We start from the raw sequence: 20707 nt of genomic DNA, 5'->3' as shown, positions 1-20707 counted from the left end.
TGGTCCATATCGGTACCAACATCAGAAAAAAAAGGGATGAGGTCCTGCAAGCAGAATATAGGGAGTTAGGAAATAAATTAAAAAGCAGGACCCCTAAGTCAGTAATCTCAGGATTACTCCCAGTGCCACGTGCTATCGAGAGCAGAAATAGGAGAATAGACCAGATGAGTGTGTGGCTTGAGAGATGGTGTAGGAGGGAGGGGTTTAAATTCCTGAGGTATTGGGACCGATTCTGGGAAAGGCGGGACCTGTACAAGCTGGACGGGTTACACCCGAGCAGAACCGGGACCAATATCCTCACGGGGACATTTGCCAGTTCTGTTGGGGGGGGTTTAAACTAGTATGGCAGGGGGATGGGAACCAAAGGGCAGGTACAGATAGGACAAATTCAGACCAGGAAACGGGAAATAGAAAAGCAGTTAGTGACATAGTTAGTGACTCAGAAAGGCAGAAGAAGCAAAGGTTAAAGAGTGTTCAGCACAGGAATTTGACGGGGTTAAAGGGGATATACTTCAATGCAAGGAGTATTACAAACAAAGCAGATGAGCTAAGGGCACAGATAGACACATGGCAGCATGATATCATTGTTATAACGGAAACCTGGCTTAAAGAGGGGGATAATTGGCAGCTCAATATCCCTTTCAGGCAGGATAGAGTGGGTGATAAAAAAAGAGGGGGGGTAGCATTATTGGTTAAAGAATCAATTCCAGTTGTGAGAAGGGATGATATGCTAAATGGATCATCAATTGAGGCCATATGGGTTGAGCTAAGAAATAAAAAAGGGGCAGTCACACTACTAGGAGTGAACTATAGACCCCCGAATAGTGAAAGGGAGATAGAAGAACAAATATGCAGGCAAATTTCTGAGTGCAAAAATAAGAGGGCAATAATAGTCGGGGACTTCAACTACCCTAACATCAACTGGGATTCAAACAGAGTGAGGGGCACAGAGGGGGCACAATTCTTGATCGGTGTCCAGGAGAACTTTTTTAGCCAGTACGTGACAAGCCCAACAAGAGGGGATGCAATTCTAGACTTAGTCCTGGGAAATGAAGATGGGCAAGTGGGTGAAGTGACAGTGGGTGACCATATTGGGGGTAGTGACCGCAACTCAGTTAGTTTTAGCATTATTATGGAAAAGGACAGAGTTAAATCAGGAGTAAACGTTTTAAATTGGGGGAAGGCAAATTTTACAGAACTAAGAGGTGATTTGGCAGAAGTGGACTGGACATAACTACTTGAGGAGAAATCAGTGGCAAGCCAGTGGGAGGCACTAAAAAGTGAAATTCTAGGGGTACAATGCAGATACGTCTCCTCAAAGAAAAAGGGTGGCACTGCCAAATTTAGAGCCCCCTGGTTGTCTGGAAGTATACGGGGCAAGATAAAGCAGATGAAGAAAGCTTATGACTGTCACAGAAAACTAAATACTGCAGAAAGCCCAGAGGAGAGTAGAAAGTACAGGGATGACGTAAAAAAGGAAATAAGGAAAGCAAAGAGAGGGCATGAAAAAATATTAGCTAGTAAGATTAAAGAAAACCCAAAGATGTTTTATCAGTACATTAAGAACAAGAAGATAGCTAAGGAAAAGGTGGGACATAGAAACATAGAAAATAGGAGCAAGAGTAGGCCATTCGGCCCTTCGGGCCTGCTCCGCCATTCAAAATGATCATGGCTGATCGTCTAACTCAGTACCCTGTTCCTGCTTTTTCCCCATATCCCTTGATCCCTTCAGTATTAAGAAATATATCTATCTCCTTCTTGAATACATCTAATGACTTGGCCTCCACTGCCTTCTGTGGTAGAGAATTCCACAGGTTCACCACCCTCTGAGTGAAGAAATTTCTCCTCACCTCGGTTCTAAATGGCATACCCCGTATCCTGAGACTGTGACCCCTGGTTCTGGACTCCCCAGCCATCGGGAACAACCTCCCTGCATCATATCTGTCTAGTCCTGTTAGAATTTTATATTCTATATCCCTTATCAGGGATGATAAGGGTAACTTTTGTGTAGAAGCAGAGGATGTGGGAGGGTTTTAAATTAATATTTTGTCTCCGTATTCACAAAGGAAAGGGATGATCCAGACGTAGAGGAGAGGTGTGAAATATTGGATAAGGTAAACATAACGAGAGAGGAAGTACTAGAGGGACTGGAATCCTTGAAAGTTGATAAGTCACCAGGGCCTGATGGATTGTTTCCCAGGCTATTGAAGGAAGCCAGGGAGGAAATAGCGGATGCTCTGAGGATCATTTTCCAATCCTCACTAGATACAGGGGAGGTACCGGAGGACTGGAAGACTGCAAACGTAGTACCATTGTTTAAAAAGGGTACGAGGGAAAGGCCAAACAATTATAGGCCGGTCAGTCTTACCTCGGTGGTGGGCAAACTATTAGAATCAATCCTGAAAGATAGGATAAACTGTCACTTGGAAAGGCATGGTTTAATCAGGGATAGTCAGCATGGATTTGTTCAGGGAAGGTCATGCCTTACAAATCTGATTGAATTCTTTGAGGAAGTGACGAGGAGGATTGATGAGGGTAGTGTAGTGTATGTTGTCTACATGGATTTTAGTAAGGCATTTGACAAGGTCCCACATGGCAGACTGGTCAGAAAGGTAAAATCCCATGGGATACAGGGAAATGTGGTGAATTGGATCCAAAATTGGCTCAGTAACAGGAAACAAAGGGTAAAAGTCGATGGATGTCTTTGCCAATGGAAATCCGTTTCCAGTGGTGTGCCACAGGGCTCAGTGTTGGATCCCTTGCTGTTTGTGGTATATATTAATGATTTGGACATGAATGTAGGGGGCATGATTGGCACATTTGCAGACGACACAAAAATTGTCCGTGTAGTTGATAGTGAAGAGGATAGCTGTAGACTCCAAGAAGATATCAATGGGTTGGTGGAGTGGGTGGAAAAGTGGCAAATGGAGTTCAACCCGGAGAAGTGTGAGGTAATGCACTTAGGGAGGGCAAACAGTAAAAGGGAATACGCAGTAAACGGGAATATATTGAGAGGGGTCGAGGAAGTGAGAGACCTTGGAGTGCATGTGCACAGGTCCCTGAAGGTGGCAGTACAGGTAGATAAGGTTGAGAAGAAGGCATACGGAATGCTCTCCGTTATTAGCCGAGGTATAGAATACAAAAGCAGGGATGTAATGATGGAACTGTATAAAACGCTGGTAAGGCCTCAGCTGGAGTATTGTGCGCAGTTCTGGTCACCACATTACAGGAAGGATGTAATTGCTCTGGAGAGAGTGCAGAGAAGATTTACAAGAATGTTGCCAGGGCTTGAAAATTGCAGCTATGAGGAGAGATTGGATAGGCTGGGGTTGTTTTCCTTGGAGCAGAGGAGGCTGAGGGGTGACTTGATTGAGGTGTACAAAATTATGTGGGGCCCAGATAGAGTAGACAGGAAGTACCTGTTTCCTTAGCAGAGATTTCAAGAACTAGAGGACATAGATTTAAGCTGATTGGCAGAAGGATTAGAGGGGACATGAGGAAAAACTTTTTTACCCAGAGGGTGGTGGGTGTATGGAATTCGCTGCCCAAATTGGTGGTAGAGGCAGGGACCCTCAACTCTTTTAAAAAGTACCTGGACCTGCACCTAAAGTGCTGTAAGCTGCAGGGCTACGGACTGGGTGCTGGAAGGTGGGATTAGGATGGGCACCTGGTTGTTCTTCGAGCCAGCAAAGACATGATGGGCCGAATGGCCCCCTTCTGTTCTGTATCTTTTCTATGGGTCTATGGTTCTATGAGAGAATTTCCTGTTCCATTTCTGCTAATGTGCTGAAAACGCTGAGGAAATTCTCCCCGAAGTACCTTAAGATTGAGAAATGTTCTCATTTAAACCCAATAATGATTCTCCCCTCAGTCTGCTGACTCAGCAAATTAATCAGGTATGACATGGAGCCAGGCAGACAAGGAAGATCCTGGATAGCATCCCTGTTCTGTGCTGATAGGCCACAATTAACGTCAGTGCCCCTGGATTATTGAAGGGAGAAATCATCCAGAGATCCTGCTTCTGATTACTAACCAGTGACCTGTGAGCTCCTGCACATCCGAGTACTTTTTAAATGAATTGACGGTTTCTGCCTCTCCCACCCTCTCAGGCAGTGAGTTTCAGACCCCCACCACCCTCTGGGTAAAAAAAATTCTCCTCAGTTCCCCTCTAATCCTTCTACAATTACTTTAAATCTATGCCCCCTGGTCACTGACCTCTCTGCTAAGGGAAATAGGTCCTCCCTATCCACTCTATCTAGTCTCATCATAATTTTATACACCTCAATTAAATCTCCCCTCAGCCTCCTTTGTTCCAAAGAAAACAACCCCAGTCTATCCAATCTTTCCTCATAACTAAAATTCTCCAGTCCTGGCAACATCCTTGTATATCTCCTCTGTACCCTCTCTAGTGCAATCACATCTTTCCTGTAATGTCGTGACCAGAACTGTATGCAGTACTCAAGCTGTGGCCTAACCAATGTTTTATACAATTCTAGCATAACCTCCCTGCTCTTATATTCTATGCCTCGGCTAATAAAGGAAATCCCATTACCTTCTTAACCACCTTATCTACCTGTCCTGCTACCTTCAGGGATCTGTGGACATGCACTCCAAGGTCCCTTTGTACCTCTATGCCTCTCAGTATCCTCCCATTTATTGTGTATTCTCTTGACTTGTTTGCCCTCCGCAAATGAATTACCTCACACTTCTCTGGATTGAATTCCATTTGCCACTTTTCTGCTCACCTGACCAGGCCATTGATATCTTCCTGCAGTCTACAGCTTTCCTCCTCACTATCAACCACACGGCCAATTTTTGTATCATCTGCAAATTTCTTCATCAAGCTCTCCATATTCAAGTCCAAATCATTAATATAGGCCACAAAAAGAAAGGGACCCAGTACTGAGTCATGCGGAACCCAACTGGAAACAGCCTTCCAGTCACAGAAACTCCCGTCGATCATTACCCTTTGCTTCCGGCCACTGAGCCAATTTTGGATCCAACTTGCCACTTTCCCTCGGATCCAATGGGCTTTTACTTTTTTGATTAGTCGGCCATGTGGGACCTTGTCAAAATCCTTGCTAAAATCCATGTAGACTACATCAAACGCATTGCCCTCATCGACCCTCCTTGTTACCTCCTCAAAAAATTGAATCAGGTTAGTCAGACACGACTTTCCCTTAAAAAATCCATGCTGACTGTCCTTGATTACTCCGTGCCTTTCTAAATGATGATTTATGCTGTCCCTCAGAATTGATTCCAATAATTTGCCCACCACCGAGATTAGACTGACTGGCCTGTAATTACTCGGTCTATCCCTCTCTCCTTTTTTAAACAACGGTACAATGTTAGCAGTCCTCCAACCCTCTGGCACCTCTGTATCCAATGAAGATTGGAAAATGATGGTTAGAGCCTCCACTATTCTCTCCTTTGCTTCTCTTAGCAGCCTGGGATACATTTCATCCGGGCCTGGAGATTTATTTACTTTCAAATGGGTGAAATGCCATAGATACTAGTTGTAATAAACTTATAAAGGTGCGGGCATCTTACTGGACAGCCTCATTTTGATTTATATTTTCTTGTTTTATAAAGCATTTTGTTCACTCATTTCTTCTTTTCCAGTTGTGACACGTGCAAGAAATGCGAGTCGTTTCTGGTGGAGAATCGAACTTCTTACACAGTGCCCAGGGACAATCTGTACATAGCAAAGAACCTGACCTTCTGGGTGGAATCAGATACCGGGGGAAGAAGGTTTAAATCGGAAAAGCTCTACATTGTGCCACAGACTTCAAGTGAGTTGGACTCTTGCTCTGTACCAGGTCACATCATTCAGGCCAGTCCTGGAGATTGCACTTTTTCCCTCTGCCCTCCTTGACCCTAGTGACCCCTCATCTGGGCAGTTTCCTTGACCCTAGTGACCTCTCATCTGGGCAGTTTCCTTGACCCTAGTGACCTCTGATCTGCGCGGTCTCCTTGACCCTGGTGACCTCTGATCTGGGCAGCTTCCTTGACCCTAGTAACCTCTGATCTGGGAAGTTTCCTTGACCCTAGTGACCTCTCATCTGGGCAGTTTCCTTGACCCTAGTGACCTCTGATCTGCGTGGTCTCCTTGACCCTGGTGACCTCTGATCTGGGCAGCTTCCTTGACCCTAGTGACCTCTGATCTGTGCGGCCTCCTGACTCCACACTTTATTGGAGTTGATCAGCTGGAAGATTGCGAGATTATAAGAGGCTCTCTGCTTTCCTTAACTCCTTTCACTGTTTTCAAATCAGTTCTACCTCATTACAGAGGTGTTGCTGTATTTGATCATCTATGATTGGAGGGATTAACTTCCAACCAAGGGGGAATTAAAATATATTTTTTGAAAGTTGTGTTGATCAGACGGCCGCTAATGCCCAGAACCCACTGAGCATTCTTAAGGACGGTGGGGGTAGAATTTCCACAGCGGTTTCTCCAAATTCCCGCCGTAATTGTGACAGATCATTGGTGCAAGCGACCACTTGGGCCATTTCTCCAGGGTTAACGCCAATTTCCTGCAGGATATGGGGAGATGTTCGTGGCCAGTACTGGCACGTATCGTGAAATAGTTTGTATCAGTCACGACTGAGGATAATCAATACCTACAATGAACCTGATCATTGGTAAGACCCCTCCATTAACAAGGATTGTCCTGGGAGACAGGTGGGTCAATCCCGGCTGTGGGGGGACCTGGGACCTGGGACCTGGGACCTGACCTGCCGTCTAACAATTCACATATTGGGCAGCTTCAAGTAGCAACAGAACACTCCTCCATGTTGGATTTTTTCTCAGCGATGAGTTACTAGTCTGATGGTTGAGATGTCTGAACGACATCACAAAGTGCTGTAAGATCCAAGAAAATCCCCTCCCTCTGTGAGGTTTCTGCTGCATTTTTAAAAAATGACATAAACAAAAAACGAGAGAATTAATCAGGTCCAGAGCGCCACAATCTGATCACTCAGTCCCCACCCCACACTCACTGCGATTCCGACCACAACACAGTGATAAATGGAGGCAAGGAAACAAGGAACTACATCGTAAAGGCAACGCAAATTGAATCAAAGATCATTCCCCATTGTAACAATCTCGCTCTTATTTTAGTCAAGTACGACCCGCCCCTGGACAAAGAGATCTGGCTGCAGAGGTCCTCAGGTCAACTCACACTAAGCTGGGAGAAGCCAGAAGTGAAACAAATTTTCAATGAAATTCGGTATCGAAGAGCAAGAGGGCCCTGGGCCTGGAACAAGGTACAATGACACAACAGTATCGTAAACTTTCAAATACAAAGCAGACTGGTTCCTGATAACTGCCTCCCATTAACAGTCTGAAAATCAGCATGAAGTGACTTCTGGATTAATTTTGTTCATCAAGCTGAGAGAGCTCAGTGCTGGGGACAACCAGTGTCACCATCAAACACTCCCAGGGCAGGTACAGCACAGGTTAGATACAGAGTAAAGCTCCCTCTACACTGTCGCATCAAACACTCCCAGGGCAGGTACAGCACGGGTTAGGTACAGAGTAAAGCTCCCTCTACACTGTCCCATCAATCACTCCCTGGGCAGGTACAGCGAGGGTTAGGTACAGAGTAAAGATCCCTCTACACTGTCCCATCAAACACTCCCAGGGCAGGGACAGCATGGGTTAGATACAGAGTAAAGCTCCCTCTACACTGTCCCATCAAACACTCCCAGGGCAGGTACAGGGTTAGATACAGAGTAAAGCTCCCTCTACACTGTCCCATCAAACACTCCCAGGGCAGGTATAGAATCATAGAATCATAGAAGTTACAACATGGAAACAGGCCCTTCGGCCCAACATGTCCATGTTGCCCAGTTTATACCACTAAGCTAGTCCCAATTTCCTGCACTTGGCCCATATCCCTCTATACCCATCTTACCCATGTAACTGTCCAAATGCTTTTTAAAAGACAAAATTGTACCCGCCTCTACTACTGCCTCTGGCAGCTCGTTCCAGACACTCACCACCCTTTGAGTGAAAAAATTGCCCCTCTGGACCCTTTTGTATCTCTCCCCTCTCACCTTAAATCTATGCCCCCTCGTTATAGACTCCCCTACCTTTGGGAAAAGATTTTGACGATCTACCTTATCTATGCCCCTCATTATTTTATAGACTTCTATAAGATCACCCCTTAACCTCCTATTCTCCAAGGAAAAAAGTCCCAGTCTGTCCAACCTCTCCCGATAAGTCAAACCATCAAGTCCCGGTAGCATCCTAGTAAATCTTTTCTGCACTCTTTCTAGTTTAATAATATCCTTTCTATAATAGGGTGACCAGAACTGTACACAGTATTCCAAGTGTGGCCTCACCAATGCCCTGTACAACTTCAACAAAACATCCCAACTCCTGCATTCAATGTTCTGACCAATGAAACCAAGCATGCCGAATGCCTTCTTCACCACCCTATTCACCTTTGACTCCACTTTCAAGGAGCTACGAACCTGTACTCCTAGATCTCTTTGTTCTATAACTCTCCCCAACGCCCTACCATTAACGGAGTAGGTCCTGGCCCGATACGATCCACCAAAATGCATCACCTCACATTTATCTAAATTAAACTCCATCTGCCATTCATCGGCCCACTGGCCCAATTTATCAAGATCCCGTTGCAATCCTAGATAACCTTCTTCACTGTCCACAATGCCACCAATCTTGGTGTCATCTGCAAACTTACAAACCATGCCTCCTAAATTCTCATCCAAATCATTAATATAAATAACAAATAACAGCGGACCCAGCACCGATCCCTGAGGCACACCGCTGGTCACAGGCCTCCAGTTTGAAAAACAACCCTCTACAACCACCCTCTGTCTTCTGTCGTCAAGCCAATTTTGTATCCAATTGGCTACCTCACCTTGGATCCCATGAGATTTAACCTTATGTAACAACCTACCATGCGGTACCTTGTCAAAGGCTTTGCTGAAGTCCATGTAGACCACGTCTACTGCACAGCCCTCATCTATCTTCTTGGTTACCCCTTCAAAAAACTCAATCAAATTCGTGAGACATGATTTTCCTCTCACAAAACCATGCTGACTGTTCCTAATCAGTCCCTGCCTCTCCAAATGCCTGTAGATCCTGTCCCTCAGAATACCCTCTAACAACTTACCCACTACAGATGTCAGGCTCACCGGTCTGTAGTTCCCAGGCTTTTCCCTGCCGCCCTTCTTAAACAAAGGCACAACATTTGCTACCCTTCAATCCTCAGGCACCTCAATTGTAGCGGTGGATGATTCAAATATCTCTGCTAGGGGACCCGCAATTTCCTCCCTAACCTCCCATAACGTCCTGGGATACATTTCATCAGGTCCCGGAGATTTATCTACCTTGATGCGCGTTAAGACTTCCAGCACCTCCCTCTCTGTAATATGTACACTCCTCAAGACATCACTATTTATTTCCCCAAGTTCCCTAACGTCCAAGGTTAGGTACAGAGTAAAGCTCCCTCTAACCTGTCCCATCAAACACTCCCAGGGCAGGTACAGGGTTAGATACAGAGTAAAGCTCCCTCTACGCTGTCCCATCAAACACTCCCAGGGCAGGTACAGCCCGGTTAGATACAGAGTAAAGCTCCCTCTACACTGTCCCGTCAAAAACTACCTGGGCAGGTACAGCACGGATTAGATACAAAGCAAAGCTCCCTCTACAATGTCCCATCAAACACTCCCAGGGCAGGTACAGCACAGGTTAGATACAAAGTAAAGCTCCCTCTACACTGCCCCATCAAACTCTCCCTGGGCAGGTACAGCATGGGTTAGATACAGAGTAAAGCTCCCTCTACACTGTCCCATCAAATACTCCCAGGGCAGGTACAGCACGGGTTAGATACAGAGTAAAGCTCCCTCTACACTGTCCCATCAAACACTCTCAGGGCAGGTACAGGGTAAGATACAGAGTAAAGCTCCCTCTACACTGTCCCATCAAACACTCCCTGGGCAGGTACAGCACGGGCTAGATACAGAGTAAAGCTCCCTCTACACTGTCCCATCAAACACTCCCAGGGCAGGTACAGGGTTAGATACAGAGTAAAGCTCCCCCTATCCTGTCCCATCCAACACTCCCAGGGCAGGTACAGCAGGGGTTAGATACAGAGTAAAGCTCCCTCTACACTGTCCCATCAAACACTCCCTGGGCAGGTACAGCACGGGTTAGATACAAAGTAAAGCTCCCTCTACACTGTCCCATCAAACACTCCCAGGGCAGGTGCAGCATGGGTTAGATACAGAGTAAAGCTCCCTCTACACTGTCCCATCAAACACTCCCTGGGCAGGTACAGCATGGGTTAGATACAGAGTAAAGCTCCCTCTACACTGTCCCATTAAACACTCCTAGGGCAGGTGCAGCATGGGTTAGATACAGAGTAAAGCTCCCTCTACACTGTCCCATCAAACACTCCCTGGGCAGGTATAGCACGGGTTAGATACAGAGTAAAGCTCCCTCTACACTGACCCATCAAACACTCCCAGGGCAGGTACAGCACGGGTTAGATACAGAGTAAAGCTCCCTCTCCACTTTCCCATCAATCACTCCCAGGGCAGGTACATCACAGGTTAGATACAGAGTAAAGCTCCCTCTACACTGTCCCATCAAACACTCCCAGGGCAGGTACAGCACGGGTTAGATACAGAGTAAAGCTCCCTCTCCACTTTCCCATCAAACACTCCCTGGGCAGGTACAGCATGGGTTAGATACAGAGTAAAGCTCCCTCTACACTGTCCCATCAAACACTCCCAGGGCCGATGCAGCATGGGTTAGATACAGAGTAAAGCTCCCTCTACACTGTCCCATCAAACACTCCCTGGGCAGGTACAGCATGGGTTAGATACAGAGTAAAGCTCCCTCTACACTGTCCCATCAAACACTCCCAGGGCAGGTACAGCACGGGTTAGATACAGAGTAAAGCTCCCTCTACACTGTCCCATCAAACACTCCCAGGGCAGGTTCAGCACGGGTTAGATACAGAGTAAAGCTCCCCCTACACTGTCCCATCAAACACTCCCAGGGCAGGTACAGCAAAGGTTAGGTACAGAGTAAAGCTCCCTCTACACTGTCCCATCAAACACTCCCAGGGCAGGTACAGCAAAGGTTAGGTACAGAGTAAAGCTCCCTCTACACTGTCCCATCAAACACTCCCTGGGCAGGTACAGCATGGGTTAGATACAGAGTAAAGCTCCCTCTACACTGTCCCATCAAACACTCCCAGGGCAGGTTCAGCACGGGTTAGATACAGAGTAAAGTTCCCCCTACACTGTCCCATCAAACACTCCCAGGGCAGGTACAGCAAAGGTTAGGTACAGAGTAAAGCTCCCTCTACACTGTCCCATCAAACACTCCCTGGGTAGGTACAGCACGGGTTAGATACAGAGTAAAGCTCCCTCTACACTGTCCCATCAAACACTCCCAGGGCAGGTTCAGCACGGGTTAGATACAGGGTAAAGCTCCCTCTACACTGTCCCGTCAAACACTCCCTGGGCAGGTACAGCACGGGCTAGATACAAAGTAAAGCTCCCTCTACACTGTCCCATCAAACACTCCCAGGGCAGGTGCAGCATGGGTTAGATACAGAGTAAAGCTCCCTCTACACTGTCCCATCAAACACTCCCTGGGCAGGTACAGCACGGGTTAGATACAGAGTAAAGCTCCCTCTACACTGTCCCATCAAACACTCCCAGGGCAGGTTCAGCACGGGTTAGATACAGAGTAAAGCTCACTCTGCACTGACCCATCAAACACTCCCAGGGCAGGTACAGCACGGGTTAGATACAGAGTAAAGCTCCGTTCTAAACTGTCCCATCAAACACTCCCAGGGCAGGTACAGCACGGGTTAGATACAGAGTAAAGCTCCCTCTACACTGTCCCGTCAAACACTCCCAGGGCAGATACAGCACAGGTTAGATACAGAGTAAAGCTCCCTCTACACTTTCCCATCAAACACTCCCAGGGCAGATACAGCACAGGTTAGATACAGAGTAAAGCTCCGTTCTAAACTGTCCCATCAAACACTCCCAGGGCAGGTACAGCACGGGTTAGATACAGAGTAAAGCTCCCTCTACACTGTCCCATCAAACACTCCCTGGGCAGGTACAGCACGGGTTAGATACAGAGTAAAGCTCCCTCTACACTGTCCCATCAAACACTCCCAGGGCAGGTACAGCACGGGTTAGATACAGAGTAAAGCTCCCTCTACACTTTCCCATCAAACACTCCCAGGGCAGATACAGCACAGGTTAGATACAGAGTAAAGCTCCCTCTACACTGTCCCATCAAACACTCCCAGGGCAGATACAGCATGGGTTAGATACAGAGTAAAGCTCCCTCTACACTTTCCCATCAAACACTCCCAGGGCAGATACAGCACAGGTTAGATACAGAGTAAAGCTCCCTCTGCACTGTCCCATCAAACACTCCCAGGGCAGATACAGCACAGGTTAGATACAGAGTAAAGCTCCCTCTACTCTTTCCCATCAAACACTCCCAGGGCAGGTACAGCACAGGTTAGATACAGAGTAAAGCTCCCTCTACACTGTCCCATCAAACACTCCCAGGGCAGGTACAGCACAGGTTAGATACAGAGTAAAGCTCCCTCTACTCTTTCCCATCAAACACTCCCAGGGCAGGTACAGCACAGGTTAGATACAGAGTAAAGCTCCCTCTACACTTTCCCATCAAACACTCCCAGGGCAGATACAGCACAGGTTAGATACAGAGTAAAGCTCCCTCTTCACTTTCCCATCAAACACACCCAGGGCAGGTACAGCACGGGTTAGATACAGAGTAAAGCTCCCTCTACACTGTCCCGTCAAACACTCCCAGGGCAGATACAGCACAGGTTAGATACAGAGTAAAGCTCCCTCTACTCTTTCCCATCAAACACTCCCAGGGCAGATACAGCACAGGTTAGATACAGAGTAAAGCTCCCTCTTCACTTTCCCATCAAACACACCCAGGGCAGGTACAGCACGGGTTAGATACAGAGTAAAGCTCCCTCTACACTGTCCCGTCAAACACTCCCAGGGCAGATACAGCACAGGTTAGATACAGAGTAAAGCTCCCTCTACTCTTTCCCATCAAACACTCCCAGGGCAGGTACAGCACAGGTTAGATACAGAGTAAAGCTCCGTTCTAAACTGTCCCATCAAACACTCCCAGGGCAGGTACAGCACGGGTTAGATACAGAGTAAAGCTCCCTCTACACTTTTCCATCAAACACTCCCAGGGCAGGTACAGCATGGGTTGGATGCAGAGTAAAGCTCCCTCTACACTGTCCCATCAAACACTCCCAGGGCAGGTACAGCATGGGTTGGATACAGAGTGAAGCTACTCTTACCATTTCCTGTACCATTCATTTTATCATCTCCCTTAATGAGATTAGCAATTTGTGTAAAACGTGGGCTAGTGGTGTGGTGCAGGTCCCTGCCCAGGGAGCTCCTGGACTGAAACTGTCTGCTCATTTCACATTGGTTCTCTACAGCTCCCAGAGAGTGCAAAATCTCATCTTCTGCTCCTGGGCTGGTTTTAATCCCAAGTCCCAGAGGTACAATATAAGGGCCAGAAATTCCTGGATTGTAATGACGCATTCATGGTGCAAAATCCAGCAATTTGTGGAGTAAAAGAGATATGGCTCTGATTGCAATTCTCAGCAAATTGCTGGTCAATTTACAAATAATCTGCTGTGAACCTCGCCAAAGGCAATAAATGTCCCTTCTTGCCAAGAGCCTCCCCTTTGAACTTAATGGCGATTTTGAAATCGCTGGATTGATGACGTTAATGCAAATTATTCCATGTGGCCTTTAGGGCTGGTAATTAATGTCGTAAGGACCCTGCTAATGACATTATTTATGGTCCTGACATGACACTCAACTTTCAAGACCCACAAAGGGACCAATGAAGTTGTGGACTGTCACTCCCTCAGGTAGTGAATTGTTCTGAGAGCTCTTTTATCCTTTTTATCTGTTCTGGCAGTATTTTTATGCCAGTCTTGCCATCCACACTCCTGTTCGTGGTGGAAGACAATCATTTTCAGAATGCAAAGCTGTTTCAACACTCAGGAATGCAAATTAGATAGATTTTTTGCAGAAAGTAATATTTCTGGTTATAGTATATGAGTAACTTGAGACATAACATGTGGTAGGTGTAGCATTTTTTTTATTCACTCATGGGATGTGGGCGTCGCTGGCGAGGCCGGCATTTATTGCCCATCCCTAATTGCCCTTGAGAAGGTGGTGGTGAGCCGCCTTCTTGAACCGCTGCAGTCCGTGTGGTGAAGGTTCTCCCACAGTGCTGTTAGGAAGGGAGTTCCAGGATTTTCACCCAGCGACGATGAAGGAACAGCGATATATTTCCAAATTGGGATGGTGTGTGACTTGGAGGGGAACGTGCAGGTGGTGTTGTTCCCATGTGCCTGCTGCTCTTGTCCTTCTAGGTGGTAGAGGTCGCGGGTTTGGGAGGTGCTGTCGAAGAAGCCTTGGCGAGTTGCTGCAGTGCATCCTGTGGATGGTACACACTGCAGCCACTGTGCGCCGGTGGTGAAGGAAGTGAATGTTTAGGGTGGTGGATGGGGTGCCAATCAAGCGGGCTGCTTTGTCCTGGATGGTGTCGAGCTTCTTGAGTGTTGCTGGAGCTGCACTCATCCAAGCAAGTGGAGAGTATTCCATCACACTCCTGACTTGTGCCTTGTAGATGGTGGAAAGGCTATGGGGAGTCAGGAGGTGAGTCACTCACCACAGAATACCCAGCCTCTGACCTGCTCTTGTAGCCACAGTATTTATATGGCTGTTCCAGTTAAGTTTCTGGTCAATGGTGACCCCCAGGATGTTGATGGTGGGGGTTTCGGCAATGGTAATGCCATTGAATGTCAAGGGGAGGTGATTAGACTCTCTCTTGTTGGAGATGGTCATTGCCTGGCACTTGTCTGGCGCGAATGTTACTTGCCACTTCTGAGCCCAAGCCTGGATGTTGTCCAGGTCTTGCTGCATGCGGGCTCGGACTGCTTCATTATTTGAGGGGTTGCGGATGGAACTGAACACTGTGCAATCATCAGCGAACATCCCCATTTCTGATCTTATGATGGAGGGAAGGTCATTGATGAAGCAGCTGAAAATGGTTGGGCCTCGGACACTGCCTTGAGGAACTCCATGTAAGGAATCTTACAACACCAGGTTATAGTCCAACTGTTTTATTTGAAAGTCACAAGCTTTCGGAGGCTTTCTCCTTCGTCAGGTGAGCGAGTGTGGGATTCCATGGAAGATTACCGCATTTATATTCAGAGAACAATACCTTGTGATTACAGATAACCTTTCCAACTGCCCGTTGTCATGGCAATCAAAGTGTTCAGACAGAGTGATGTTACCTACAGGACCACCGAATACACAAACGGCCAGAACACAAAACAGAGAGAGAGAGAGAGAGAGAAACATCCGAAAGGAAGAGAAAGACAGAGAATGACCCATTGTGTTAAAAACAGATAACTTTTTTTCGCTGGTGGGGTTACGTGTAGCGTGACATGAACCCAAGATCCCGGTTGAGGCCGTCCTCATGGGTGCGGAACTTGGCTATCAATTTCTGTTCGACGATTTTGCGTTGTCGTGTGTCTCGAAGGCCGCCTTGGAGAACGCTTACCCGAAGATCGGTGGCTGAATGTCCTTGACTGCTGAAGTGTTCCCCGACTGGGAGGGAACCCTCCTGTTTGGCGATTGTTGCGCGGTGTCCGTTCATCTGTTGTCGCAGTGTCTGCATGGTCTCGCCAATGTACCATGCTCCGGGGCATCCTTTCCTGTAACGTATGAGGTAGACAACGTTGGCCGAGTCACAGGAGTATGAACCATGTACCTGGTGGGTGGTGTCCTCTCGTGTGATAGTGGTGTCTGTGTCGAAGATCTGGCATGTCTTGCAGAGGTTGCCGTGGCAGGGTTGTGTGGTGTCGTGGACGCTGTTCTCCTGAAAGCTGGGTAATTTGCTGCGAACGATGGTCTGTTTGAGGTTGGGTGGCTGTTTGAAGGCGAGTAGTGGAGGTGTGGGGATGGCCATAGCCATCGATGACATGCTGAAGGCTGCGGAGAACATGGCGTAGTTTCTCCGCTCCGGGGAAGTACTGGACGACGAAGGGTACTCTGTTGGTGCGTCCCGTGTTAGTCTTCTGAGGAGGTCTATGCGATTTTTCGCTGTGGCCCGTCGGAACTGTCGATCGACGAGTCGAGCGTCATATCCCGTTCTTACGAGGGCGTCTTTCAGCGTCTGTAGGTATCCATTGTGTTCCTCCTCGTCTGAGCAGACCCTGTGTATTCGCAGGGCCTGTCCATAGGGGATGGCCTCTTTGACGTGGTTAGGGTGGAAGCTGGAAAAGTGGAGCATCGTGAGGTTGTCCGTGGGCTTGCGGTTGGATGAGGTGCTGAGGTGCCCGTCTTTGATGGAGATTCGTGTGTCCAAGAAAGAAACCGATTCTGAGGAGTAGTCCATGGTGAGCTTAATGGTGGGATGGAACTTGTTGATGTTATCGTGATGTTTCGGATGTTTCTCCCTCTCTCTCTCTGTTTTGTGTTCTGGCCGTTTGTGTATTCGGTGGTCCTATAGGTAACATCACTCTGTCTGAACACTTTGATTGCCTTGACAACGGGCAGTTGGAAAGATTATCTGTAATCACCAGGTATTGTTCTCTGAATATAAATGCGGTAACCTTCCATGGAATCCCACACTCGCTCACCTGACGAAGGAGAAACCCTCTCGAAAGCTTGTGATTTTCAAATAAAATAGTTGGACTATAACCTGGTGTTGTAAGATTCCTTACATTTGTCCACCCCAGTCCATCACCGGCATTTCCACATTGAGGAACTCCTGCAGCTATGCCCTGGGGCTGAGATGATTGGCCTCCAACAACCACTCCTTTGTGCTAGGTATGACTCCAGCCACTGGAGAGTTTTCCCCCTGATTCCCATTGACTTCAATTTTACTAATGCTCCTTGGTGCCACACTCGGTCAAATGCTGCATTGATGTCAAGGACAGTCACTCTCACCTCACCTCTGGAATTCAGCTCTTTTGTCCATGTTTGGACCAAGGCTGTAATGAGGTCTGGAGCCGAGCTGTCCTGGCGGAACCCAAACTGAGCATCGGTGAGCATGTTATTGGTGAGTAAGTGCCACTTAATAGCACTGTCGACGACACCTTCCATCACTTTGCTGATGATTGAGAGTAGACTGATGGGGCGGTAATTGTCCGGATTGGATTTGTCCTGCTTTTTGTGGACAGGACATACCTGGGCAATTTTCCACATTGTCGGGTAGATGCCAGTGTTGTAGCTGTACTGGAACAGCTGGGCTAGAGGCGCAGCTCGTTCTGGAGCACAAGTCTTCAGCACTACAGCCTGGATGTTGTCGGGGCCCATAGCCTTTGCTGTATCCAGTGCACTCAGCCATTTCTTGATATCACGAGGAGTGAATCGAATTGGCTGAAGACTGGCTTCTGTGATGGTGGGGATATCGGGAGGAGGCCGAGATGGATCATCCACTCGGCACTTCTGGCTGAAGATGGTTGCCTGTTTGGGAGGAACAGGTGACTTTGGACCTATGGCTCCCAAAACTCTCCACCATTGGGTTTTCCTTGCCTCATGTCTGAGTCAGCTGGAGAATTGTTGATAGAGATCAATTGCCTTGATTAGTCAACAATTCCATTTTCGTTATATTGAGCGACTACCAGGATGGTAGAAGGCGAACTAGATGGGCCTTGATCTTTTCTCCTCCAGCAATTCCTATGTTCCTATGACAGCAGGTCCACTGTTCTGATCAGGATTGACAGGGCCACTGTTTCTATACCCCATGGGTCAAGAATGTTTGTACATTTTGCACACCTACCCTGCCATTCACTCATTAACTGCTCAAGGACCAATACCACAATCCTCAAACACAATGGGGTCACAATGTCCTCTTCTTCTGCTGGTTCTTTTTCATTTTTTTCTTACTTTTCCTTTCTGTCTCTTTTTTCTCTCTTTCTTAATCCACTCTCTTTCTTTCCCTTTCTTATTTCTCTCTAATTTGACCCTATTTCCTTCTCTGTCGTTCACTCTGTTTCTTTCTCTATCCTTTTCTTTCATTGGTTAAGGAGATAAGCTGTTGGCTTTGACATTCAGAAGGCCCCAGATGTGACATTGACATCACAACAACATTATCCGAGAGAACTTCCAGCAATTTGTGGCACAAATTTAGGAGCGATGTCAATGGTGAGCAAACCGTCCAGTTCAGCGTGATCATCGCCAAACCTGCCATTGCAGCAATTTCTGGCCCAAAGTGATTAACCCAGGGAACTGCAGTCATTCCCAGAAAGATTATTTTAAATCGTTAAATCTGCATGCCCAGAAGCTGTGGTTCCAAAATATGATGCAGGGGAAGAAGTGGGAAGAAGTGAAGCTGAATGAGATTCACTGTCAGCTAAAAATAAAGTAATGCTCTTTAATCTGATCTTTCTTTTCAGACAATCTGCGTCTCAAATGAATCGGAGGCACGAGGTAATAATACAGGCAGTAAGGACAAGAAGGCAATTGTCTGACACAATCACAATCAACTTACAATTCAGAAATCTCAACAAAGTGTGAATGAAGTTGGGGAAGGGAGTTAAAATCTGATTCGGGAAAGCCAGCACAGATTTGTTAAAGGCAAATTGTGTTTAATCAACTTGATTGGGCCTTTTGATGAGGTAACAGAGAGGGTCGAAGAGGGCAATACAGTTGATGTTATGGGGAAGATGGGTATCGAGGGATATGGGCCAAGTGCAGGCAATTGGGACTAGCTTAGTGGTATAAACTGGGCGACATGGACATGTTGGGCCGAAGGGCCTGTTTCCATGTTGTAACTTCTATGATTCTATGATTCTATATGTTTATGGACTTTCAAAAGGTGTTTGATAAAGTGCCGCATAATAGGCTTGTCATCAAAGTTGAAACCTATGGAATAAAGGGGGCAGTGGCAGCATGGATATGAAATTGGCTAAATGACAGGAAACAGAGTAGTGGTGAACGGTTGATTTTTGGACTGGAGGGAGGTGTACAGTGGGTGTTCCCCAGGGGTCGGTATTAGGACCACTGCTTTTTTTGATATATATTAATGACTTGGACTTGGGTGTACAGGGCACAATTTCAAAATTTGCAGATGACACAAAACTTGGAAGGGTGGTAAACAGTGAGGAGGATAGTGATAGACTTCAAGAGGATATAGACAGGCTGGTGGAATGGGCAGACACGTGGCAGATGAAATTCAACGTAGAAAAGTGTGAAGATACATTTTGGTAGGAAAAATGAGGAGAGGCAATATAAACTAGAGGGCACGACTCTAAAAGGAATGCAGGAACAGAGAAATCTGGGGTTACATGTGCACTAATCGCTGAAGGTGGCAGGACAGGTTGAGAATGAGGTTAAGAAAGCATACGGGATCCTGGGCTTTATAAATAAAGGCATAGAGTACAAAAGCAAGGAGGTTATGATGAATCTTGATAAAACACTGGTTCGGCCACAACTGGAGTGTTGTGTCCAGTACTGGGCACCACACTTTAGGAAGGATGTGAAGACCTTAGAGAGGGTACAGAAGAGATTAACTAGAATGATTCCGGAGATGAGGGACTTCAGTTATGTGGATAGACTGGAGAAGCTGGGGTTGTTCTCCTTAGAGCAGAGAAGGTTGCGAGGAGATTTGATAGAGGTGTTCAAAATCATGAAGGGTCTAGACAGAGTGGATGGAGTGAAACTGTTCCAGAGGACATGGATTTAAGGTGATTGGCAAAAGAACCAAAGGCGACATGAGGAAAAACTTTTTTTACACAGCGAGTGGTTGGGATCTGGAATGCACTGCCCGAGGGGGTGGTGGAGGCAGATTCAATCATGGCCTTCAAAATGGAATTGGATAAGTACTTGAAGGGAAAAAAATTGCAGGGCTATGAGGACAGGCCGGGGGAGTGGGACTAGCTAGATTGCTCTTGCAGAGAGCTGGCACGGACTCAATGGGCTGAATAGCCTCCTTCTGTGCTGTAACCATTCTATGATTCTATGTCTCTGAGCTTCAATGGGAGAGTTAGGGTTCTAGAGGGATGGGCTTCGATGGAAGAGTTATGGAACTAGAGAGATGGGCTTTGATGGAATAGTTAGGGTTCTAGACAGGTGGGCTTTGGGGGGGGTTCTGGTACTAGAATGATGGGCTTTGTTTGGAGAGTTAGGGTACTAGAGGGATGGGCTTTGATGGGACAGTTAGGGTACTGGGGGATGGGCTTTACAGGAGGGTTAGGGTACTAGAGATATGGGCTTTGATGGGAAAGTTAGAGTACTAGAGAGATGGGCTTTGATGGAATGGTTAGGGTACTAGAGGGATGGGCTTTACAGGAGATTTAGGATATTAAGAAAGCAGAATATTTGTTAAAAGGTGAGAAACTAAGAAATGTTGTTATTCGAACGGATTTGGGTGTCCTTGTACACAAATCACAGAAAGTTAACATGCAGGTACAGCAAGCAATTAGGAAGGCAAATGTATGTTAGCCTTTAATGTAAGGGGGATGGAGTACAAGAGTAAGGAAGTCTTGCTGCAATTATATAGGGCTCTGGTGAGACCTCACCCAGAGTACTGTGTACAGTTTTGGTCTCCTTACCTCCTATTCCTATGGGAGAGATATGTTTCGGGAGAGATGGGATTTGATAGGAG

General features: G+C 46.9%; 1 protein-coding gene across 1 annotated transcript in view; it reads left to right on the top strand.

Annotated features, from left to right (window-relative positions):
* The window catches only part of LOC137299708 (interleukin-12 receptor subunit beta-1-like), a 120555-nt gene that overhangs the window by 99580 nt on the left and 268 nt on the right, over positions 1-20707 (top strand). The window contains exons 5-7 of the mRNA XM_067968647.1: positions 5623-5792; positions 7121-7266; positions 18498-18531. Of these exons, the coding sequence (XP_067824748.1) occupies positions 5623-5792; positions 7121-7266; positions 18498-18531 (350 nt within the window). The remainder of the gene's footprint in view (positions 1-5622; positions 5793-7120; positions 7267-18497; positions 18532-20707) is intronic.

This window comes from Heptranchias perlo, chromosome 29, assembly GCF_035084215.1.
Source record: "Heptranchias perlo isolate sHepPer1 chromosome 29, sHepPer1.hap1, whole genome shotgun sequence".
Taxonomy (NCBI): domain Eukaryota; kingdom Metazoa; phylum Chordata; class Chondrichthyes; order Hexanchiformes; family Hexanchidae; genus Heptranchias; species Heptranchias perlo.
The sequence above is the reverse complement of the archived record's forward strand: the minus strand, read 5'-3'. Positions and strand labels throughout refer to the sequence as shown.